Source organism: Mauremys reevesii, linkage group 1, assembly GCF_016161935.1.
Source record: "Mauremys reevesii isolate NIE-2019 linkage group 1, ASM1616193v1, whole genome shotgun sequence".
Lineage (NCBI taxonomy): Eukaryota > Metazoa > Chordata > Testudines > Geoemydidae > Mauremys > Mauremys reevesii.
Genome location: NC_052623.1, coordinates 48,047,411 through 48,072,208, shown reverse-complemented (window position 1 = coordinate 48,072,208; position 24,798 = coordinate 48,047,411). Strand labels below are relative to the sequence as shown.

The 24,798-nt window shown below is 44.0% G+C and overlaps 2 protein-coding genes across 6 annotated transcripts in view; one reads left to right on the top strand and one right to left on the bottom strand.

The window, feature by feature from the left end:
• NUP58 (nucleoporin 58) overlaps positions 1–16,470 on the bottom strand; it is a 61,342-nt gene extending 44,872 nt beyond the window's left edge. For 3 of the 4 annotated variants that reach the window (XM_039531645.1, XM_039531634.1, XM_039531650.1), the window contains exons 1-6: positions 14,398–14,735; positions 12,502–12,641; positions 10,323–10,358; positions 6,209–6,361; positions 3,738–3,872; positions 886–996 (exon numbers count right to left, since the gene is read on the bottom strand). In XM_039531645.1, the coding sequence (XP_039387579.1) occupies positions 886–996; positions 3,738–3,872; positions 6,209–6,361; positions 10,323–10,358; positions 12,502–12,641; positions 14,398–14,510 (688 nt within the window). In that variant the 5' untranslated portion in view covers positions 14,511–14,735. Of the gene's footprint in view, positions 1–885; positions 997–3,737; positions 3,873–6,208; positions 6,362–10,322; positions 10,359–12,501; positions 12,642–14,397; positions 14,736–16,246 lie in introns of those variants that run through there. The other variant, XM_039531644.1, reaches the window with a different exon arrangement.
• A 5,342-nt stretch (positions 16,471–21,812) lies between these two features.
• Positions 21,813–24,798, top strand: part of MTMR6 (myotubularin related protein 6) — a 32,625-nt gene continuing 29,639 nt past the window's right edge. Inside the window, exon 1 of one of the 2 annotated variants that reach the window (XM_039493133.1) lies at positions 21,813–21,960. In XM_039493133.1, the coding sequence (XP_039349067.1) occupies positions 21,937–21,960 (24 nt within the window). In that variant the 5' untranslated portion in view covers positions 21,813–21,936. Of the gene's footprint in view, positions 21,961–22,319; positions 22,587–24,798 lie in introns of those variants that run through there. The other variant, XM_039493127.1, reaches the window with a different exon arrangement.

The following is a 24,798-nucleotide window of genomic DNA, read 5'->3' as shown; positions in this document are numbered from 1 at the left end:
CTGAGTACCCACTATTTTTTTTTTTCTGTGAGTTCTCCAGCCCCATGCACCCACGGAATTAGTGCCTATGTCTAGCAGAGTAATAAATTTAAGCTCTCCATCTCATCTTTTGAACGGTTCCTTGCAACAGTGTTTCCCAAACTTGGGACACCGCTTGTGTAGGGAAAGCCCCTGGCAGGCCAGGCCGGTGTGTTTACCTGCCGCGCCTGCAGGTCCGGCTGATCGTGGCTCCCACTGGCTGTGGTTCGCTATTCCATGCCAATGTGGGCTGCTGGAAGCAGCGGCCAGTACGTCCCTTGGTCTGCGCCACTTCCAGCAGCTCCTATTGGCCTGGAGCAGTGAATGGCGGCCAGTGGGAGCCGTGATCGGCTGGACCTGCGGACGCAGCAGGTAAACAAACCGGCCCGGCCTGCCAGGGGATTTCCCTACACAAGTGGCGTCCCAAGTTCGAGAAATACTGCCTTACAACATGTACTAACTACATATACTAAACAATCTCTTCCACCATGCAGTTTGCTGTGATGCTGGGAGTACCTTTCCCAGACCTCAAGAAGAGCTCTGTCTCTCTCACCAATAGAAGATGGTCCTATAAAACATACTACCTCACTCACCGTGTCTCTTTACTGTCCTGAGACCAACACGGCTACAACTAAACTGCATAATTTCTTTTTTTAGCTTTATCAATCTTAAAACCACCCTTGATTATTAAAGATATTTTTAAATACTTTATTTTTACAGTGTCCATTAAGAGTTAGAAAAACCAAGCCATCAATGCCTCCTCACTTACATCTTTCAACTAAGTGCTTTCAAACAGAATTTTTATAGCAAGTATTTTCCAAGGTTTCATAAAAATTACAGAAAAACAATATTGCATCAACAACTTACTCTTTTTATCTGAAGAACTACTAAAATCTATGCCACCAAGACCTTCATTAACAGTAGTTGAAGGAGCAGAAGTCGTCCCCAGAGTCAAACTCAGAGCATTCTGTCCAAGTCCTACAAATAACCCAAAAAGTATTTCAGTAACACATAATTTAGTGTTTTAGCTTCAATATATTGTGATTAGATTTATGTATGTCATCTTGTTTTCAGGATTTGTTTAGCTATACTTGGGTCAGGAAGTTCAGTGAAAATAACGTAAAGAGAAGAAAAACAATTTCTTCTATGAACTAAATGTTCTAAATATCTAATTTTAACATCTTTACCTGCCTCATCACTGCATAGTGTCATGTTGCCTCACTCAGGATTAATACACTATTTTTCAACATTACTTCCACATACTAAAAGGAGTGCACAATATCCACTTAATTGCATTTTATATGCAAAATAGCAAGCAGCCAGCATTGAAAATTTGAGCCATTAGTCTTTCGTATGGCCAGTGGCCAACAGACAGCAATTGACCAGAGTTTACAAAAAGATCTTGTTAGTTTCACAGAGGCCTTCTCCAGGACTCTGAGAAGCAGTGTACAAAATTCTTATAAATCTCACTTAGCAACTAGCCATTTCCTACAGCTGAATAGGATTATTATTTTGGGGGAGTGTGAACAGGAAGGTGACAGAATCTCTCATCACCTTTTCTAGAAGTTTTTAAGGAAAGTAACGATTTGAGGCATTTCTCCAAGTAGCTAGGAAAGGGTATGAAGAGATCTCACCTTCCCACATCAGCCAAAGGGAGAAAGTAAAGCTCTCCATTCCATACAGCAACTACACTAAGTGTTTCAGAACAGAGAAAATGAATTCCTGTATTTTTACAACCCCTGCACACTGGAGGCCCAAGCCTGACTAAAGTCACAGGGCACTACTGCAATATAATAAAAAGAGGAAAAATACCATATTTATTAGACAACTAAGGCCAATATGAAAGATTGGCGTGCTCCTCACTCCACCCCACATTGGATCCAGGAACAGCACCCTCCCTTTTAACAGCAGAGGATAGAGGGGTATATACTACGTTTTTCGCCAAGCTGTTGTCCCTGGACATCAGGGCTGGAGGGGGTCCCGATCTAACAAAGGGGATTTAAAGTTCCACTGCTGTAGCTCAAAGGTTTTCTAAATTCACTCACAAAAATCACTGCTAAAAAAAAGGAACCGGTGACTATTTTATACTAAGAGTTCTCAAAGCATTTCATAGTGCAAACCACATATTAATGAAGAGATTATTTTATAGAACACCTCCCCTTCCATTTATGATCACATAACACCTTTATGGCAGCTATGGTAACTACTTCATGGAATACTTCTGAGGGAATTCTGCGCCCAAAGAATTCTGCACATATTTTAAATCCTGCAAAACTCTGCACATTTTGTCAATAACTAAATGTGGAGGCTCCAGCATGGCAGTAGGGAGCACAAGACACTGACTGCACAGAGGTGGGAGATAATCCTGCCCCCTCCCCCACCCGGAACATGGTCTTTGTGGTAAAGCTGCACCCAACCCTGACACAGTGCAAGAACCAGACCTGCCCCTCTGTGCCAAGCACACTAGATGTAGGCAGGCAAGCTTATCCCAGCAGGATCCAAGTATGGAGGGGCTTAGTGTGAGGAGATCAAGGTGTTTGATGATAGGGTTCTGTGTGGGGCAATCTGGGTGTGGGTGGCATGATGGGGGGGTCTGGGTGCGGATCTGGATGAACTGGGGTGCAGACACAATGGGACTCTGCAGGGGAGTCCAGGTGAAGGTGGTTGAGGCTTGGGGGGAGTGTCTTGGTGTGAAATGTTCAGCATGGGGGGTCCAGGTGCTGGCTTGGTGGGATTCAGTGGAGCAGGGATCTAAGTGCGGGGGGCTAGTTAGGGTCGCCTAGGTGCAGATGTAGTGAGGGTTAGAGTGCGGAGAGTGGTCTCAGTGCAGAGGTGGAGTCCAGATGCAGAGAGATGGGGCTTGGCAAGGGGGGTCTGGGTGCAAAGGGACTCTGGATGCAAAGAGTAAGGCTCGTTAGGGTGTAGGTTTGGTGTGTGTGTGTGTGGGGGGGGGGGATCAGTGGCAGGGGGGTCTGGGTGCAGGTGGTGAGGCTTGGTGGGGTGATCTGGGTATGAGGTGGGTCCGGATACACGGGGGTTGGTCAGATGGGGGAGGAGTTTCCCTCCCCCTGCCCCATGGCTGAGGAGCGATGGGGGAAGGAAGTGGGGGGGATTATGTGGAGCTTCCTGCAGTCAGTGAGGTTTCTGGGGGTGGGTCTGATCCAGCTCTGGCTGCTCCTTGCAGAGGAAGAGAAAGTTCTGTCCTCCTCAGCCCAGCCAGGATGAGCAGCTTAGCCTGGCACAGGGTAGGAGCCCCTGGCTGGAGCACCCCCAGCCCTCCAGTGATTTACCTCTCTGCTGGCTGCTCCGGGCACCCAAAACAATACACCTGCGCTGCTGGGGAGTAGCGCATGACCGCTCTTGTGGCTTCCCTTTGCTTCCCCATCAGAAAGTCATTTCTCTGCGGGGAAGCAAAGAAATCTGTGGGGGACATGAATTCCGCATGCGTGCATTGTTGCAGAATTCCCCCAGGAGTAATGGAAAAATACTTACATTCTTGCAGAAAGCTGCCAAAATTAAATTAATTTAAGGCGGAAGAAGTAGAATATTTAGAAGGTAATTGTATTGTCTGGTATTTTATGACTTGCTAAAACCAGTAACATTCAGGGAAAATGCAAAAGTTTCAGAGGGAATTATTTAAGTTTTACAGTAACCACATGGTGTTACTTGTGTTTCAGCACTGTGAAATAGAAGTGGGAAAAGAATAAAACTATTTTTACCTGTTGCTGCTGTGGTTGCATTCTGGAAGAGTGTACCTCCCAAACCAGCTAAGGCTCCTCCCAGTGAAAGGCCTGTGGACGCACTTGTAGTTGGGGCAGCTGTCCCACCCAAATTTAATGTAAAGCCAGTAGAACCTGAAATTGAAAGAATGAAACCATCCTTAATACACAGACTATACAGTCTGCAGACAGCCTAAAATAATTACTCACAGGTGTGAACTGCCTCATTCATCATAAAGGAGAGTTAACACTGAATGAAATCTGCAGCAATAAACTAAATTTAATATCATCACTAGGACCCTACCAATTTCACGGACATGTCAGACCGTGAAATCAGCCCATGAAATCTGATCTCCCCTGATGCTGAGAGCCTGGAGCTCCTAGCTGCTAGTCCGGCCACGCTGGGGAGAGGCAGGAGTTGTCCTTCCCCTGCATGGCTGCTCTTGGTGGGGAGATCAGAGCTACCTCCAGAATCAGCACAGAAATGAGGGTGGTACACCCTCACTTCTGCGCTGCAGCAGCTTCGGGCTTCTGTTCCTCTCCCACCCTCACAGCTCCTGCTGCAGCTCTGAGAGCCAAGCTCTTGGTTTCCTCCCCCAGTATCTCCTGCCATGCTGGTGGCTTCTGCTCCTGGCAGCTGCAGCTGGAGCAGCCTGGGCTCGGGCCCCACCCCCCCAGTCCAGTCAGGGATTGGGGCAGCCCCGCAGCCAAAGCTTTGGGCTTCTGCTCCCCGTCGCTCCAGCCAGGTCAGGCCGGAATCAGGAATTTTGCCCTTCCTCCCAATTGGCTCCTAGCTTCCTCCCGCAGCGGCTCTGGCCGGGGCTGGGGGCTTCCACGCCTGCCAGCTGCAGCTAAGGCAGCCCATGCTTGGGGCTTCCACCCTCCCCCTGCCAGGTCAGCCCGGGCTCAAGGCTTCCGCAGCCTCCACCCCACTCCAGCCAGGGCTTGGGGCTTCTACCCTCCCCAGCAGATGCACCGCCCCTGCTGCTCCAGCCCAGTCTCAGGGCAGCCCGGACTCAGGGCTTCGGCCCCCCCAGCCATGGTTTGGGGCAGTCAGGACTCAAGGCTGCCTGTGCTTGAGGCTTCCACCCTGGGGCTGGGCACCCATTTTTCCAGGGGACCCCGGCCTTAATCTATCCTGGACTAGCAGCTAGGAGCCCCCAGCTGGGGCATTCCTAGCAGTATGGGGAAGATCCTACCCCCCCCCCCCCCCCCACTCCCGGAACCTCCTCTAACTGCAGGAAGCTCTGAGGCTGCTGCCTAGTCAGCACAGAAGTGACGGTGGCAATCTTGGGACGGCCACCCCCACCCCCTCCAAACAACTCTGCAAACCCTCCCATGATCCCATTTTGGGTTGGGACCCCCACTATTACAACAGTGTGAACTTCCAGATGTAAACATCTGAAATTGTGAAACTGACCAATTAAAAAACCCGCTGGCCGTGAAATGGACCGTGAATTTGGTAGGGCCCTAATCATCACCGACAGGGGCAACTGTACTGACTGTAGTATTCATTTTAAAATGTAATTCAATCAAAACATCTTTATTCAAGTTTATCTGAAACTATCAAAAAATTTTAAGAATTTCCAGTAGAATGCTGCAGAATCTGACGCAATTAAGTACTTGTTGCTGCAAACTAAGTGGAACCTTGCTCTTAGTTCTGCATGTAGGTGAAGATGACTAGATCCAGCTGAACATCAAAGTATCTCACATAGTAGAGGCTAAAAACGGCTAATTGTGACTTTAAAGCTTCTACTTGAATGGATGATTTGAGTTTTTGGAGCATGCAGAGAATAAGAGGTGAAATATTGTAGCATCTTGACAAACGAGAATGTGGCAAAGTGTGGTGAACAGCTTTGGTGTACACACATACGGTTAGCTGATGTAGCTGGCTTTTCAATCAACACTTGATTATGGAAAATATGGTTGTGTAAACTGCATATATGGAGAAGGTGCCAACTGCATATTAGTATGTTAAGCATGGGACATCTTACCGTAGGTACATATTCTCCATCATGGTTTAACAGTACCAAAACCATTTGTCTCATTGACAGTAGACATTAACCATTTTCAAGATTATGATGCCCTTTCTACACTTGGGAGATCATTTTTAAAAACCATTTCCCACCACTGCCAACACAACTGAGCTCCACTGGTATTGGCAACATTAGAAACTCTGGTGTAGATGAGACATCACCTATAACTACCAGATGATGTGGTGCTTAAAAGAAACTCTGAGCATTTAAACAACGATAGTACCTGATGACCCATCTATGCTAGGATTCCTAATATAAACACCAGTAAACCTCAACCAGTCACTTAAATTCTGTGTTTCAGATTAGTCCCATGTAAAAGGCAAGCAATGACAATATGAGTAGTAAGGATGCTCATCTATTTCAGAGTGCTTGTAAAGTACTTTGATATGTCTGAATGCAAAATGCAGCACGGAGTGCAAAACAGTATTTCCTTACCTACTGCAGGAGTTGATGTAAGAGCAGAAGAAAGTGAGAGGCCACTTGCTGAGGTAGATGTAATAGGCAAAGCAAATGGTGTGGCCGATCCTGCAGGTTTGTTGAACCCTAAACTAAAACCTGTGGTAGAGGCTGATGTAGCGGCAGGAGCTCCTACAACAATGAACATCATTCTTAAGACATTTTGTTGAGGCATAAATGTTCAAGTTAACATTTTTGTCACCAGGTGTCATGCATTCTAAATACCAAAATTTTAAAGTAAACTTATGACCTTCAAAATGAATTTTACCAAGTAAATGCCTTGACAAGGACCTTGAAGGAATCCCACATAACCCCACATTTTGGTTTGGTTTGGTTCCTTTCTACACAAGGAAGACAATAAGATTATGTATAAAAGCTTATCACAGCATTTCCTCTCTTCAAATAGGAAGGTCCACAGATCTTACAATGGGTCTTGTTTATTTGTATCTGTAAAGTCAAAACTGAGACCTGAACATCTGTCAGAGGTATAATGAAAATTGTGTCCTTCTAATTTAAATTGAGAGTTAAATGTTATTAATTTATCTCTTGAGTAGTGATCCTTCTACTAAATCAGGATGGTTTGGATCTGTGGTCATTACTACTTGAAGAAAGGAAGTTTTACTGTTCTTCATAAAAGGAAGGCACTCAGAATCCCACAATGGTAATCCATCAGCATATAGCTATGAAGAGAAATTAACCTAACATATAAGCAAACTCAAATATGCACCCAGATTGTTTTGATTTACTGACAGATTTATTATATCCTGCAACATTATAATCCCAAATACAGCACTGAATGAGACTTGCATATCAGCTTTGAAGTATTTTGATACAGAATACAGGGAGGGACAGGAATCCACCCAAAAAACTGCTACACCTGTTCAAGTGTGCTCAGCATAGAGAAGGTAAATTCTTTGACTTGTATTTGTTGTCCCTTACAGTTAGAATACAGTAGACCCTTGCTAGAATGCCCTTCGCAATAGTGAAACTTGGGCTATAATGAATGTGGTTGCTGGATCTCACCTGTGGCCCCAAAGCTGCTGGAGGAACACTGTCAGCTCCTGCAGCAGCCCCGGGGCCGAAGGAGTCCTCTGCCCCAGCCATGGCTGGAGAATCTCTTCCTCTCCCCTTCCCTCCCATCACTAGAACAAATCCCTGGATATACCAAAAAATGGCTTGGCTCCCCAGGGCATTGTTACAGTGAGGGTGTACTGTACGTGCTTCAGTTTTGTCTAGACCTTTTACTGCTGCACAGACATCAGGATGTAAAAATCCATACAGAATGGAAAGGAGTACCATAGCTTTTCCATCAGTCATGTAGATTGTACGTGTGATTGTAGTAGAGTAACATGTGGAGCAGACTTTAAGGACGAATGTCAAGATCATGCAAAAAAATATATAATTATAAAGGACAGGTACTGTGTTTTTTTTTATTGACAGAGCTCCCAAATCCAATATTTGCTTGGCTGCAAGAATGACTTGGTAAGAAGGTCCACCAAGTGTTCAAAGCGTGGTCAGGTGCAGGGGATACAGCACCAGGTTAGAGTTCTGTTGAAGTTTATGAGAAGCTGATAGAAGAAATTTTAGTATATAGATGGAGAGATTCTTCCCACTGGACACCCCCTACATGGGATACATTTAATGTGTGCTTTAACTTGGGCACCTTTAAACTCATAGTGAAACAGTCCTGATGGAACTCTAGTAGAGTCTCTATTTTTGTCAAACTTGGTGTAACTACTTACTGAACACCAGCTTTTAGGTTTTAGTCAGATTATTGAGCACACTAAGTTAGTCAATTTATTTGGAAGTTATAAGCATAGAGATTTTCTGCCCAAATATAATTCCTTCAGTTGCTTCCTTTCAAATGCCAGGAAGAAAGCTTTATTAGGTAACATGATGGGACCGTATGTATATAGGTCCTTTCTGAAGGGCAGAAACATTTGTGGTTCTGTTTAGGTTCTTATAGTGGGTACACCTCATTGTCATACCAGGTTTTAGTGTCATGTTATTAGGTCTGACAATAATACTCTCTGCAGCCAGTATGATGCCACCAGAATCATTACAGCCCTCTCCTTAATTCTGAGTTGTTTTGGATAGAAACAGTAATGGTGAGAAGGTCTTTTGGCCAGGACTAAGAAAGCTAAACTTGGTAACTGGAAGGTAACTGCCAGTTTGCTCAATGAAATGAGTGACTATTTCTCCGTACAGGAGAGGACACCACTTCCAAACACGTATTCTAGGGGTCATGCAGTCTGTTCTGGGGGTGATTTTCCCTTGATTTGTTCTATCTTCCTCTATTACACTAGGCCTCTTTCATTGAACTTGTTCACAGAACAGCATAAAAACAGTCTGATGCTATAATATGACTGTATCCCCTTTTATGCTGCTTTGAATGGTGGTATAGCTTACTTCAATTTCACCTAGGACTCAGCTGCTGCTTTGGGCGAGGAGCTATTTTGCTTTGCTATCTGATTTTCAGGAACAGGTACACTGACACCTGCATTTCTTGCCATAACCATGACTGAGAAATATGAAATATTTAAAGAAGCATCAGAGAAACAATGAAGGTAGAAATATCTTTCGAAGGCTCCTTCCCAGCTCAACACTTTTTGTCCGTCCATCAAAAGGAGTTAGAGAACAAGTCTGTTCATGCCAGGTTCACTCAAGCGAAGGGTAGGCAGCAAAGTTCTTTTTTAACAACAAATCCAGTTGTCTTTCTATTGGAGACTCCATGGGGATCTGAACCTACAAACTTTGAATCCAACATAATTTCACCTGTTTCCTTTCCCACCCTTTGTCTAACTTGTCTATTTAGACTGTTAGCTCTTTGGGGCAGAAAATATACTGTGCCCAGAACAATGGGCCCCAACCTAACCAGAATGATAATATTTGTTGATTTCAGTTTACCAATGCAAGTTCATCACCAAAGACAGTAATATCACTTGAGGTGAACAAGCTAACACACTTCAGTCATACTGAACGGAAGGCCAAAAGACAGCTTTCCACAACCAAATGGATCTTGACACTGTGAATGAAGAAACACTGAACGAGACAGTGCTCTCTTTGTGCATGACCCACAGAGGTAATGTGCATTCACATAAACCACTTATTGTATAATGTTTATCCACGCAGGAAGTCAATAATTTTAGGTCTTGAAAGGGTTCTGTACTCCCTCAACTGTGTAGAGGCAGCAGTTCTGATGGAGAACACCAGAGTGGATATTGCCATATCTAAGGCTGATAGACGTACAATAAACTTTGGTGCGGGAAGGAACCATCACTAAAAGTATATCTGTGAAGAAACATGAACGTTTCCCTGAAGAGCCTCAATTTGAAAAATATACATCTATATATACGTACGTGTGTGTGTGTGTGTGTGTGTGTGAATGTGTGTCTGTCTGTCTGTCTCTCTCTCTTTCAAACAGCACTGACATGGTTCCTAAAGCTCAGCAGGCCCCAGAAATGTAAGGGTGAGCAAATGTCAACTAGATAGAGCACCCACGTTCTTCAGTTCAGTGCACTTTGGTCCAAAACAACACATATAGCCCATGGCCTCATTAGTCTCAGCCAACAGCATATCAATCCTTTGAAACCAGTTTAAGCAAATTGCCATAAAAAGAGCCAAAAGTTTCCTCATAACCATGTGTACCTGACCTCCCATCAGTGGCAGCATTAAACCTGTGGCAACTACAATAATTCCTTACATGGAGAAATATTAATATACTTTTAGCTTTAATATGAGGAGAACCCATGCCATGCGGCTACCAGGTCTCTGCCTCGGCAAGAACTCACAGTACGAGAACAATTGGTCTAGAGCAGTAGTTCTCAAACTTTTGTACTGGTGACCTCTTTCACATAGCAAGCCTCTGAGTGCGAACCCCTTACAAACTAAAAATGCTTTTTTATATATTTAACACCAGTATAAATGCTGGAGGCAAAGCAGACTCTGGGGTGGAGGCTGACAGCTTGTGACCCCCATTTGTAATAAACTCACGACTCCCTGAGGGGTCCCAATCCCCAGTTTGAGAACCCCTGGCCTAGAGCATATTTGTTTGTCTCCAAATACTAATAGCTTCTAAATATGTGGCTCTTACCCAGTGTTAATCCTGTAGCAATAGTTGTAGCTGTTCCTGCCAAGAAAAACAAAATAAAAATCCATAATCAACTTTATATCATATTTTACCAAGCTTCAGACACACAATTTAGTAGTTGTTTGTTAGTACCAGTAAAATACTGAATTATATTGTGTTGCAGTCTCCACAATGACACAAGATACACTGCTACCTCGATATAACGCCACCCGATATAACACAAATTTGGATATAACGCAGTAAAGCAGTAGTCCGGGGGGAGGGCTGCACACTCTGGTGGGTCAAAGCAAGTTCAATATAACACGGTTTCACCTATAACGTGTTAAGATTTTTTGGCTCCCAAGGACAGCGTTATATCAAGGTAAAGGTGTATATTGGAATAAGTTTTATAAAGTGTTTTTGGACATAAAAGATTTACTCTAGTTTAGAATCTTAAACACAAAATATGAATAGGTTTCAAGTAAGTATTAGCAGTACAAACCCTCCTGGGAAAGCACAATTAACTTGTCAACAATGTACAGAACTCATTTGTGTTGAAGAGCCATTGGTAAATAGTGACTATGCAATTAAAATGCCAGTTAAGCAGTACGCTACAATTTAAATGAAATTAAAGCCACTAAAAACACCAGAGTTTTTAAATGGTTGAACTCCAGATTTACATGCTGTCAGGAATGCCAACATGCACAACAGTGTGGTTTTGCATTATAGTGGAAAGGATTACAGAGTCCATGGTCTACTCAGAATATTGGGTCTCAAATTAGTTTCTTCCCTTAGAAATTTAAAATCATAATTGATCACTCATTACTGAGTTATGCAATTTCAGCCTCTAAAAAACTTACTTCTAATTCAATTAGAGGACAATAACAGGGGAGAAGGCGGAGGGATAGCTCAGTGGTCTGAGCATTGGACTGCTAAATCCAGGGTTGTGAGTTCAAGCCTTGAGGGGGCCATTTAGGGATCTGGGGCAAAAATCTGTCTGGGGATAGGCCCTGCTTTGAGCAGGGGGTTGGATTAGATGATCTCCTGAGGTCCCTTCCAACCCTGATAGTCTATGATTCTAACGGATCACTCAAACAGGGAGGCAAGCTAAGGGGATAATGAAACTCATATCAAAGAACTGGAAGGGACCTCAAGAGGTCATCTAGTCCAGTCCCCTGCACTCCTGGCAGGACTAAATATTATCTACATTCCTGACAGGTGTTTGTCTAACCTGCTTTTAAAAATCTCCAATGACAGAGATTCTACAATCTCCCCAGGCAATTTATTTATAATATCCAATGATGTAACAATGTAACAAATATTCCCCGTAAAAGGTAACTTTAGACAATCCCATTAGAGTGTATGAAAGAGACAGCATTCTCAAAAACCAACAGAGCCAGTACACAATTAACTAATATTAGCTATTGTGCATGTGCGATGGGCGATTTTAAAATGGTACAAGTTTTCTTCTGTACTCCTGTTAAATAACCCACTGAATGGTTTGTACAAGACTGAAGAAAAGGTCTCTGTTAGCCTGAGAAAGTATACACAACTGCCCAAACTTAGAAAGGAAGTTTTGGCCAAATTATTATTGCTAATATGAAGCTCTTACAAGAACTATAGCATTGTAAATGACAACATAATAGAAAATTAATGTGTTTATGGCATCTTAGCAATGATTTTCAGAATACCCTTAAAGACAAAGTACAGTACAACCTTAAACCCACACTGCACTGAACCCCCATATTGTATTCAACTGCAAGCTATAATCCACACAAAATTTTGGTGGCCTCTCCCTCCAGGAAATATACAGACAAATCCACATTTTAGGGAAGTCTTGTTGGAATGGCCAAAGCCTCCGTAAAAATCAGTGTTTCATAGTATAAAATTCCAACTCCTATACAAAATTCATATACAGGACCAGATAAAAATTTCAGATAGCAAGTACATTCATCTATTAAAGGTTCAGTTATCAGGGTTTTTTGTAATAGTAATGCTGTAATGCATTATTAAGATCTTATTTTTAAAAAAGATAACTACAGCTATATACAATGTTAGCAAATCTGTTAAAAACATTTCAGCACACTTTGTGGTGCATTAGTTTTCCTTTTTGTGTTTGTTCATTTACTAATTAATGAAACAGATTATGCAAAAGCCCAAATTTCCGCTACATTAAAGGAATAAATCCACATGCATTTCCTACCTGTATTAGTACCTCCTAGAGCAAGCCCAGTGGTAGATTTTGAACCAAACAGTCCACTTCCAAAACCCACTGATGGAGCTGATGTAGTTGCTGCAGCAGTCGAGGAGCCCAAGGTTCCAAAATTAAGACCTCCGGTTGAGCTATTACAAGACAAAACTGACTATTAGCATCAATTATTTTGCAAACTAACCCATTTCATACGTCCATATTTGCAATTATTTCATCCCTGTTCCTCCCCAAGCACAGCCAACAGGTCTCAGCCATTAGGACACTAAGCTCTCTTTAAAAGTAAGTTCCAACGTAATTGGTTTGTCAAGATATAGCTATCAAACTTTACTGCCAATAACCAAACCATCACAAAGATGAATTTACTTTCAGTTTATCACTCATGGATTCTTAAACTCTAAAAACCTCACTTCCAAATTATGCCTCCATTTTTGCAAGTCCAATTCTGAAGCAAATTGTGCCCCTAATTCCTTCATGTTTTTTTCCTGACAATTTACCCCACATCACCACTTGTGGGCATATTCACTGAGTCATCAAAGCTCAGTTTATAAATCAGGCCCTAATAAGCATGACAAAATAATACAGGTTTTTGGTATTTACATTTTAGAAAGTGTATTGTGAGGAGCAAAAAATCCTTAATGTAAAACAATAAGTTGCAGTAGATGTAAAAAGCAGCAATAAGCAGAGGGTATTGTAACACATTATATACCATTAATGATGTACTGCATCTTCAACATACTAGTTAGGACATTAATATGCCTAAATTGTGTGAGACACCAAAGAAACTGTAAGGCAGTAGCACTGTTGGGTTCTCCAATGGGATTTTCACAGTAATCCTTAGCAAAAGGGAAGGCCGTCACACACTGTGGAAAAGTGTACAAGTGCAGATACAATCAAATGAAATTTGACTGCCATGTTCTCACTGAATCCTTAGCTACACTAAATTGGTTTGTAATCAGATTTCTGTTACCAGTCCAGCTCCACCTGCATTCCCAGCAATATAAGCCGTAATATTCTCTAACCTGCAGGGGCTGGAGCTGCACCAGTTCCTAAACAAAATTGTTTACACCTTTCCATAGTAAGCCCCTCCTTTCTACTGCATGTGGCACATGTGGAGACCTATGGGACAATAATTCAACTCTCCTTAGAAACGTGCATTTTTTATTTTCACTCTGGATGAACACAGAATTCAGATCTTGGATTTTAAACGCCAAGCCTGGGGACGACGACGGGAGGGAGAGGGGGGACTTGTTAATTGCAGTAACAGGGTACACAGCAGAGCAGAAAAGGGATTTCCAGAATACAAATACTGATTCCCTCTTTCCCTTTGGAGCATACGGCAGGACTGGGCATGGCCCCACAAAACAGCACATCGCCCCCCACCCCCAAATGCAGCACCACCCTTGCATTTGCGGACGCCGCTTTCGATGAAGCCCGTTAGTCGCTCTTGCGCAAGCGGAGCCTGACGGCGACTGGGCAGAAAGGGGCGTTTCGCCAGCCCCTCAAAGCCCCGAGCTACGGGCCTGTCCCCTCCGGAGCGCTCTGCCGCCGCTGCAGAAGGAGCGGGCAGAGAAACCCCGCCAGGCCCCCGAGTCACACACACGCGCCGGCCCCACGACTCCCAGCCAGGGACGGGGACACCCCGCCCGGAGCAGCGCGGCGCTGGCGGCCGGGAGAGGAGGCACGTGAAGCGCAGAGACGGGCCGGGCCCGGGCGCTGCTGGGGAGGCGCTCCCGGGACCCGGCTCCGCCTGCGGGGAAGCGGGGTCAGGCTCAGAGACGTGGGGCCGCAATAGGCAGGGCCCGATCGGGCGCTCGCCGCCCCACGCGGGGCGGGACGGGCCATCCCGGGCCGGGACGGGCCGGGCCGGACCGGGCGGGCCGCGGTTACCTCGGCTGGACGGCTCCGAAGGAGAAGCCTCCCCCGCCGCCGCCTCCCGCCCCAGCAGCGGCGGCGGCGGCGGAGCCCAGCGTGCCGGCCCCGAAGGAGAATCCCGCAGACATGGCGGCGGCCTGTGTCTCCTCAGCGCCGCATCGCTCCCGGGCGCCAACTTCAAACCGGGGGAGCAGGCGCGGCGGGTGACTCCCCGTCCCCACACGCAGCAGCGCGGCGAGAATGGCCCCCTCCCCCCGCCGCAATGCACCCAGGGATAGTGGGGGAGCCGGCTGCGCGCGGACTTTACTTAAAGGGACAGTAACGCCGGCAGGCGGGCAGCTGAGCCCTTCGCTCCGGGCACGATGCCAAAATCAGGGCACTGCTGCGACAATGTCCCACCCAGCATGTAACTGTCACCTTGGTTTCTTCTGTCCCCTGTTTCTGACATCTTTATACCACTGATAACAGCAGTGTTGCCATCCTGCCCTGCGACACAGACTAGGGTGGCCAGACAGCAAATGTGTAAAATTGGGATGGGGATGGGGGGTAATAGGAGCAGGAGCGCAGGCAGCCTTTTTGGCACCCTAGGCGGCGGAAGGTCCCGCCCCCAAAATACCGATGATGACCACGGCGGCTGAACGTCTGGCCACCGCGGTTGCCGCCTCCCAAATGTTAGCGCCCTAGGCAACCGCCTAGGTCTCCTAATGGGTTGCGCTGGCCCTGAATAGGAGCCTATATAAGAAAAAGATCCCCAAATCAGGACTGTCCCTATAAAATCGAGACATCTGGTCACCCTAACACAGACTGAGGCGACAAGTCTCTGTCCTCCGCACAAGCTCAACTTTAAGCATGTGAGTAGTTCTATTGAAATCAGTTGGACTAGGCCCGAATTTAAAATTACGCACATGCATATGTGTTTGTAGGATTGGGATCTTGGCCTAAACTACTCGGTGGAAAGTATAAAAAGTTATTCATAATCTTGCAGTCCATGAAAAAGTCTACATATGAAAATTCATCTTACTGCAAACTTTGAAATGTTAAAAAAGTTATTTATTTATTACTTTGAGTTACAGTGGGAGTGAAAATCTGCATTAGATTGCAGCCTCAACAATCACTCCAATCTTGTAAACACAGAGATGCATACTTCCATGATGGTATCCATTTTTCTATAATACACAGACATGGAGTTCCAAATAAACATATGTACATATCTTAGTTTATGATCATGTATAGCTATAGGTCCATAATATAAAGTATTGCAACAATTAAACAGTGAAAAAAGTACTGTGTAATCAACAAGCATGTGCCCTTTAAAAAAAGAAAGAAAGGACATTCTGTGCAAAAAAATATATTAATACAATGTTAGGGCTGAGATTCTATATGCATATAAGGCAGAGGCCAGAAGGTTACTGTATAACTTTGGAAAGGGGCCTTAAATATGCCTCAAACAAGCAACTGAAGATTCCCTGTCTGCTGCATAGTCTTTATTGAAAAGCAGAGCGTACTAGGTAGTTGCACTGGATGGTTGTGTTTTGGTTGGCCTGTGCTTATATTTACACCTGGATGCTTGAGGGATGGCCTTTTTATGGTCCCTGTTACACCAGCGTTCAGGGGCTCTGCCTGTACCTCCACAGCCTGTGGAATCCAAAAGACTACCCATGGACAAGGAAGATAGACTCTTCTTTTACACAGATGCTGTCCAACATCTAAGCTCAACAGAGTTTTCTTCCTGGCCTGTAGGGCCCCACCATTAGGGCAGCTAACAGAAGAGGCCTGAACAAGACTGGTCAATGACACAAGAAGGCAAAATGCCATTGCCTGTTAGGTTCTTGATGACAATGGAGTTTGAAGTAATGTTTCTTACCTACTTGTGGAATCAGTCTGAGGGACACCCTTGCAACATAGCCCCAGACAAAAGAGATCGTTCTTTCTTGACATGGCAGTGACTGTGACCCAGTCTCCCACACAAGTAGTGCAGATGCAGTTTTTATCTGCCTGGATTTTGACCAGGCCAACTGTTTTTTAAAGGTTCTGTGTTGTCCCTTCAGCTTTTTAACCTTTACCCCTTTTTTCCTAGTTTGGTCTAGATGACATCAAAATGATGATGCCTCTGAGCATTTCCATTGTTTGAAATTCACTTCTTGACTTGCCAACTGGATCATGATGTCACAGATGTTGCATTTGTACTTACCAATCAGTAAGCAGTACATCAACACAAAACCCAAACATCAGGGAAGCTTACATGACTGTAATCTAGAACAGTTTTCATGACCAGTGTGGACAGTCATGTGGACAGTCATGTCTGTCCAAGTCTGGGAATTGCTAGCACAGAGTCAATCATAGCGTAGCTAGAACTTTAACATGAAGCTTCCCTGATGTTTGGGTTTTGTGTTGATGTACTGCTTACTGATTGGTAAGTACAAATGCAACATCTGTGACATCATGATCCAGTTGGCAAGTCAAGAAGTGAATTTCAAACAATGGAAATGCTCAGAGGCATCATCATTTTGATGTCATCTAGACCAAACTAGGAAAAAAGGGGTAAAGGTTAAAAAGCTGAAGGGACAACACAGAACCTTTAAAAAACAGTTGGCCTGGTCAAAATCCAGGCAGATAAAAACTGCATCTGCACTACTTGTGTGGGAGACTGGGTCACACACACACATATATATATATATATATATATATTTTTTTTAATAATTACTGTATTATGTAGACCACCAGCATAGGCACTCCAACTAATCTGTAGTATAATTTTATAAAGATGGTCCTCAGAGGGAAAATCCCAGTGCACACTGGTCAGGAAAACTGCAAAGAAGCAAAACTTACCGTGTTCAAGTCAGGGGAGCTGGACAATCTCCATCCCAGAATATGGAAAGAGCTGGCACATGAAACTGCAAGTCCAGTTGTCATAGGTCTCATCCCCACTTAGAGCTGTTGGGTTCCAAGATGGGGACCTGCATGGACTCCCCTAAACTAAAATCCTAGTTTAGATCTGGTAAAAGCTGCCACCACCCAATAATGTATGTGTATTGGGACACAGTCCTTCCCCAAAATCCTTGGGGATCCCAAGAGCCCCAAATCCATGGAGTTCTTACACCTAGGAGAAGTAAACCATTCTCCCCTGCTTCCTCCCCCCTCCCTTCTCCTAGGAGAGATACTGGGATTCAGCTACAGAGGGATGCCGTCCTCCTCCCTCCTCCCCTTTCCCTGAGAATTCACCCAAGGAAAGATCATAGAATCATAGAATCTCAGGGTTGGAAGGGACCTCAGGAGGTCATCTAGTCCAACCCCCTGCTCAAAGCAGGACCAAACCCAACTAAATCATCCCAGCCAGGGCTTTGTCAAGCCTGACCTTAAAAACCTCTAAGGAAGGAGATTCCACTACCTCCCTAGGTAACCCATTCCAGTTCTTCACCACCCTACTAGTGAAGAAGTTTTTCCTAATATCCAACCTAAACCTCCCCCTCTGCAACTTGAGACCATTACTCCTTGTTCTGTCATCTTCTACCACTGAGAACAGTCTAGATCCATCCTCTTTGGAACCCCCTTTCAGGTAGTTGAAAGCAGCTATCAAATCCCCCCTCATTCTTCTCTTCTGCAGACTAAACAATCCCAGTTCCCTCAGCCTCTCCTCATAAGTCATGTGCTCCAGCCCCCTAATCATTTTTGTTGCCCTCCGCTGGACTCTCTCCAATTTATCCAGATCAACCAAGTCCTTAACAGAAAAGATTTATTAAAGAATAAAAAGAAAGTAAACTGTCTCTGTAATACCAAGATGGAACAATACACAGGGTCTAAACTTATCAATCTCTGGAGAGAATCCCCCCTCCTTTCTTTCTCAGTAAAAGCAATAACAGTAGAGAATTAAAGAAATTCTATAGCAAAACACACAATTGCAAATACAGAAATAACAATATAAAAATACTAGTTCCCTTTCTAATACTCACTAGCTTGAATAGAAGAAATTATTGCAGAACTCTGAGAGGACTTGATTAAGACGTCTGGACTCCTTAGCGAGTCACTCAAACAAAGGACACAGGAAAAAAAACTTCCCTCCACAGGGATTTTAAATTATCTTGTCCCTGATTGGTCCTCTGGTCAGGTGTTCACAGGTAGAAAAAAAAAACCTTAACCCTGAACTAACTGTTTATGACACCAGTAGTGATGATTTTAAATAAATCTGTCAAATCAGGGATGGTACTGTATGACTGGAGAATAGCAAACATTGTACCTATATTTTAAAAGGCTAAGATTGATCCAAGCAACTACTGACACATCAGTCTGACCTCAATGCAAGACATTTGAACAAATTTTGAAAGAAAGAATAATAAAAAACATGGAGGTAAATGGAATAAATTGAAACTTGGGTTTACTGAAGGTAGATTGTGCCAGACTAACCTGATATCTTTCTGTGATAAGATAACTGATTTTTTTAGATATGGAAAATGCAATTGATCTAATCAACTACATTTGATATGGTGCCACATGGAAAATTATTTGTTACAATGGGGATTAGCACAAGAATTGTAAAATGGGTTAGGAACTGGCTAATTTGGTGGATGATAATGGGTTGTGCAGAAAAGAGAACTATTAAGTGTGGGGGAAGGTTCTAGTGGATTTCCTCAAAGATCAATTTTGGGATTGTCATTGTCAATACGGAGAATTGGAATATTATACAGGAAGCATTGGATGACCTTAAGGACTGTAGTAATAGAAATATGATGAAATTTAATAGTACAAAGTGCACGGTCACTGTACTTACTAATAACAAGAAATTATTGGGTTCATCAGTGCTGAGGGTTCATCAGTGTATTAGTTGTATTAGTTGATCACAGGATGACTATGAACCACCAGTGTAATGCAGCTGTGAAAAAGAAATATGATCTTAGGATGATTCAGGCTAGGTATTTCCAATAAAAATAGGGAAGTATTAAATGCCATTGTACAAGGCACTGGTGAGACCTCTCTAGGATAAATATAAAATTAAGAATTAGAGTTAGTTTAAGTTTGGTAAAGGAAATAAATGTGTTGTAAAAAAAGGCCCTGACTAGCAGTTAGAAGGAAAGGCCTTGAAAATAATTAATTATAAGCCCAGAAGGAATGAAGTAGGGAGGATGTCTGTTTCAAAGAATAACTAATGAGATAAGGGGAAGTTTCTAAAAAGAAGGACTCTGACTGATAGGGATGACTGCAGATGGTTTTAAATAAAGAGAATCTGTCCTAAAATGAGCCAGCATGACCCTTTTCGATCTTAGCAGCTAGTCAAAATTTTAGGTCTTGAGGTTGTTCCAGTTGGGAGTAGAAATTAATGATAGACTCAGGTATTTTCTTTGATACAATCTTGACGAATTACAAGGAATGTATAAAGTCTTTCTTCTCTGAATGCAGGAGGAACCAAAAACAGGAAATAGCTTCTTTGCTTATAGACCCCAGCCTCTTTTGCCAGCCCCTGACTCAGAAATCTAGATTTTTGCAGGGTCATACATTGTGCTTGTTCAGGCAGCCCCCTGAAAATCCATTGGGAAGTATACAAACAGGTATTTTGAGTATTATTTGGTTCTGGAACAGTTAATTTTTTATTTTAAATTTTCTTTTACCAGTAAATATGAAGTCATAAGCCTTTTGGTCGAAAGGCATCACACAGGAAGGAGACTTACAGGAAGTTGGTGATTCATGAGAAGCACACACATATACACACAGAGAAACCCAAAGATCCCGGCAGAGTGGTCTGTGTGAGAACATGCTTTCTACAGTCAGGAGAGACCAGTCCTCATTTTTCAACATTATCTTGGAGCCTGAATGTATTGTTGATCATTGATTGTCAGTAGGCATATTTTCAAATGTCATGAGCAATTGGTTTGCTGGAGCCCATCTTTCTTCAAACAAGTCTTGAGATGGTTTGATTCGGGCTGTGATATACTCCATATCTAGAATTTCAAGCACTTTTTCTTAGACACCGTTAAAGTCTGAGTTTTGATAACATTTATTACATGCCTTAGCTTATTGAGCTTCAGATGTTATTGAGGGACATAAAATGATCTAATCTTAGTTTAAAATCCATCTGTAGTATTTGCCTCAGTCTGCAGCTGTGAAATCCTGTGTCATATCTGTGTGCATAACTATGTTTAAATAACTAATAAAATAATAATTAATTTTATTGCACTTTTCATTCTCAAAAATCTTAAGAAACTTTGGTCCAAATTCACTCACTCTTGGGAGCAGGAAGGTACTGACTTGCTGTGCCAGATGGGCTGATTCATTGGGGAGGAGAGAGGTAGTGTTTCCCCTGTTGACTTCCTCATGGAGGTTCTGTCAGAGGAGGACAGCTTTATATTTCATAGAAGCCTCCTGGTAAGAGGTGGTCAGAGGATGCCCCAGGGGCCCTTCAACACTGGGGTCTGTGACTGAGAAATTTAACATTAAAACTGGTGAATTTAATAGATCAGTGACTATAACACTAATTGTGTGACACAAAGAGGAGATTTAAAGGTAGGGCTGTCACCTATGTTTCATGGGAGTGAAGGACAACTGTATATAGAAGATGACGACCAAAACTTATTTTTAAGAAGCACCACACCATGCTTTATTTGTGGTCCAAATTATATATTATATATAAATTATATATTACAGCCTATCGTTATCTGCATGATTATTATCAACTTTGGAATTTGCTCCCTGAGTCACCACAGCCTGGACTTGTACACTGCAAAGCTCCCCACTTTCCTCAGTTGTTTGGGAAGGGGTAGGCTGGTGGATTGGGAATGTGGGCCGTGATCCTACCCTGAGATCCACCTGGATGGATCCCTGCATCCACACAGACCTTGTTGTAGGACTGGGGCCTTAATTCTTTCTTTAGATTTTCAAGATGTGTCTCATACTCCAGATGCCTCCCATGAACGAATAAACAGTCAGTTATGTTGTGATGTTCAGCAACATAAAATAACGTGATCTGTATATTGACTTGCTATGTGATTTGGCACGTAATGCGCCAAAACAGGGAGAAGTGGGTGAGGGGCATCTCTTAAAGGAGGTGGTGGGTTGGGGTGGCTAAGGCTCTTGCCTCCAAGGTGTCAGCCCCTGAGAGCTGGGTTATTTTACCTAGGGTGGATAACATGGGGAGTGGGGGGTCAGGTTTATTTGAGGTTTGGGGGAGAATCCCCAGTCTGAAGTGGGGTTAACTGGTGCCTGCTAGGCCTTGCCCTGCACAGGGGCTAATCTCCCCCTTAGTGTTAGCTGGGCAAAGGAGGGGTGGCAGTTTTGTGTGGTGACCGAGATGCTGCTGGGCAGGGCTGGGGGCTGATTCACAGGCCTGCGGCCTTTAACGCAGGGGCGAGTTCAGCACCCGTCACGTCCAGCCCCCCGCCGGCAGCCGGGGCCCTGTCAGAGCCCGATGAGTCCCCCCAGCCGGCAGGGGGCGCTGCGCGGGCTCTTCCCAGGCAGTTCTGGGCCGCTCCCTCGCCGACTCCCCCCCCCTTTACCGGAAATGTCTCCAGGTGACGGCGGCTCTGGCCGGGAGACGCTGGGCGTAGCGGGGCGGTGGCGGCAGCTACCATGGAGCACATCCGCACCACCAAGGTACCCGCTCTCCACGCTGCGGGGCTCACTGTGGGAGGCGCTGGGGGGCCATAGGGTGGTTGGGTCACTGCGGGAAGCGGGGGGCATGGAGGGTGCGGGGGCCATGGGAGGCGCTGGGGGGCCATAGGGGTGATTGGGTCACTGCGGGGGGCATGGAGGGTGCGGGGGTCACGGGGGGCTGCAGGTAGTAGGGAGCTGGGTGCGGGAGGGCGTTGGGGGGCTATGGGGGTGGTTGGGGATAGTATTGTGGGGGAGGCGCGGCGGCGCGATAGGGGAGGGGACCTTTGGGAGATGCTGCTGCTGGAAGGGTGGCGGGTGAGTCTCCGCTGCTCTGGCAGAGCTGTGAGGGACTTTGGGTACAGACAGAGGGGGCCGCGGCCGCTCCCTGCTGGCAGGATCCTCCCCTGCGGGGCACCCCCGCCTCCCCCGGTCACTCTTTGGAGTTGCGGCCGGTTTGGTGCAGCAGGTTTGTGAAATACAAACAAATCAGGGAGTGGTGAAAGCCTCTCTGCAAAGCCACCTCCCCGTCCCGGCCTGTGTTCTCCCCACTCTGCGCTGACTTGGTTTCCGCCATGGGAGCGGTCACAGGATGCATTTTTCCTCCTGTGCCTCACGGATCACAGAAGGTAGGGATGGAGCACACTTTCCAGATCAAGTCATCTCCTGGCTTCCCCTGCCAGAGCAGGATATGACCCCACCAAAGGAAAATATTCAGTGCATACACCATTAAAGGGACATGTCAGATGGAAATATAATTATGTTCAAAGGGAGTTAAAAATAGTTGCCAATAGTTCCCCTGGAGTGTGTTTCTCTGTAAGTTCCTGTGGTTTTACAATCAAATCTTTTTTTTTTAATGTTTTCCTTTTGCTGGGTGAAAGACTCAAACAAAAGTCATGCACAGGAAATGGTGCAAGTGGTTGTGCATCTGACAACATCTTGTATACAAAGTAAACAGGCAGAAAAATGGAAACTCTCTTCCCTGTTCTGGTTTTATGATTTATTTTTATATGAATAGTAGGGAAAATTCATACCCAAATGTGATTTTTAAATTGATGGTTCCTCTTTATAGATGACCTGCAAAGGGGGAAAAAAATGGATTTGAACCAACTTTTAGTTCTTTACAGGCCCTATCAGTTGTGTTCTAGCTCTACTGGGAACCATAAACAGTCATCGTCCAAGCTGATTCATTCATGGCCATCCATGCGCTAGTGAAGAGCCCAGTTGACTTCAGTAGAGCCCTGCACAGGTATAAGGGACTTCCCATGCTGGGTCATGGCTCTAGTGTAGACAGATTGCCAGCATCTTTAATACCATGTCAATTAGATCTGTTCTGAACAAAGTCAATGAGAGTGAAGTGCGTCTACTCTAATATTTCTAACATTGTAAGCACAAATTGAAATTAATTGTTGTTATGATGGGAAATATTTAGAAAATGTCCCCAGTGTAGATGATGATGTCTGCAAAACTACTCTAGTGATATCACGAATCAAGAGAGTGAAGGGTGAGTGAGAGGATTTTTAGTAACTTTTTAAAACTTGTGTGCATCTGTTTTCTAACTTAGGTAGGTCATACTTTGGAGAAAGAATGCCTTTGTTAAAGATTCATCACCCTTGCCCCCTTCAGTTAGTGTGAGAGCTAAAAGAATGCATTCTCTGAGACCTCTCCAGAAAAACCACTTAGACCAGAGTAGACATTTCCTGATATTTTTCCTATGGTAAAGAAAAGTAGTAAGGGGAATTTAATATAAAGAGGGCCTGAAAGTTTTGTTTATATGTTATAAAGAAGCAAACGGCAGAAGCAAAAATGTTCCTAGTTGAAACTACTTGATGTCTGTGTTTCTGTGGTGTCTGGTGTTTTTTGATATGCAGAATGAGTTGCAGTTCAGCACTCCCTCTCTTTTTGCTGGAGGCTGCTGTCTGCAAAGGCTGCTTGAAGACTGCATTATCTGCAGTTCCCCAGAAGCCATCACCTCACAGGCTATTCATTTAATGATCAGGCAGTCTGACCATAAAGATTTATAGACATGGAGGAAGGGGATAATGTCACCTTCCAGTTTTAAAGTACTGTAGTTATAGCCAATATTTAATTAAGGGAGCAGATTATCGGTTTTTAATTTTCTTTATGCATCAATATAAAACTCATTATGCGGGGAGTGTTTGATCAGTCAGCTGCTTGCCAACAAAGCTACATAAATTAAGACTTATTAACATACTAAAGACAAGTGAATAGACTGAAAGAAACATCATGTTTTAAGTAATGTTTGAGAATTTTGTTTTTACTACAGCAAATTTTAACTCCTGTAAATGAAAGTAGCGATCCAGAATATAGATATGTTTTACTTTTAACTTTACATTTGACAGGAAACTGGGTTAGCTAGGTTCACCGATTTCCAAGTAGTTATTTTGGCACCAAACCTCCACCTAGCTTGTTGTAGGCCCAATCCCATAGGAATCAATGAGGCTCAGGATGGGCACACGATTTGACTGTGCAGAGTTCATTGCAGGAATTGGGCCTTAGTGTCTCTCTTGTTTAAAAAAAAAAAAAAATCCTTTATGTGTATATATAATCAGATGAAGAGAGAAAAATGTAATTTTTTAAAAAGGAAATTTAAATGGTATGTCCTGAATTTTTTGAGGGTGCTCTGTCAGAGACTAATATAATTTTTGAATAATTCCTGCTAGAAACAATTCACATTAAAATGTGGGATTTAATTGTCAGGAATGACCAAGGTTGGTTATGAAAGGACTCTGTTCAATTATGAAACATGTCCACTAATGTGCTTGCTTTGTTTGTTTGGATTTTTTTTCTAATAAACTTTGGAGGATATAGTGTGCGTGG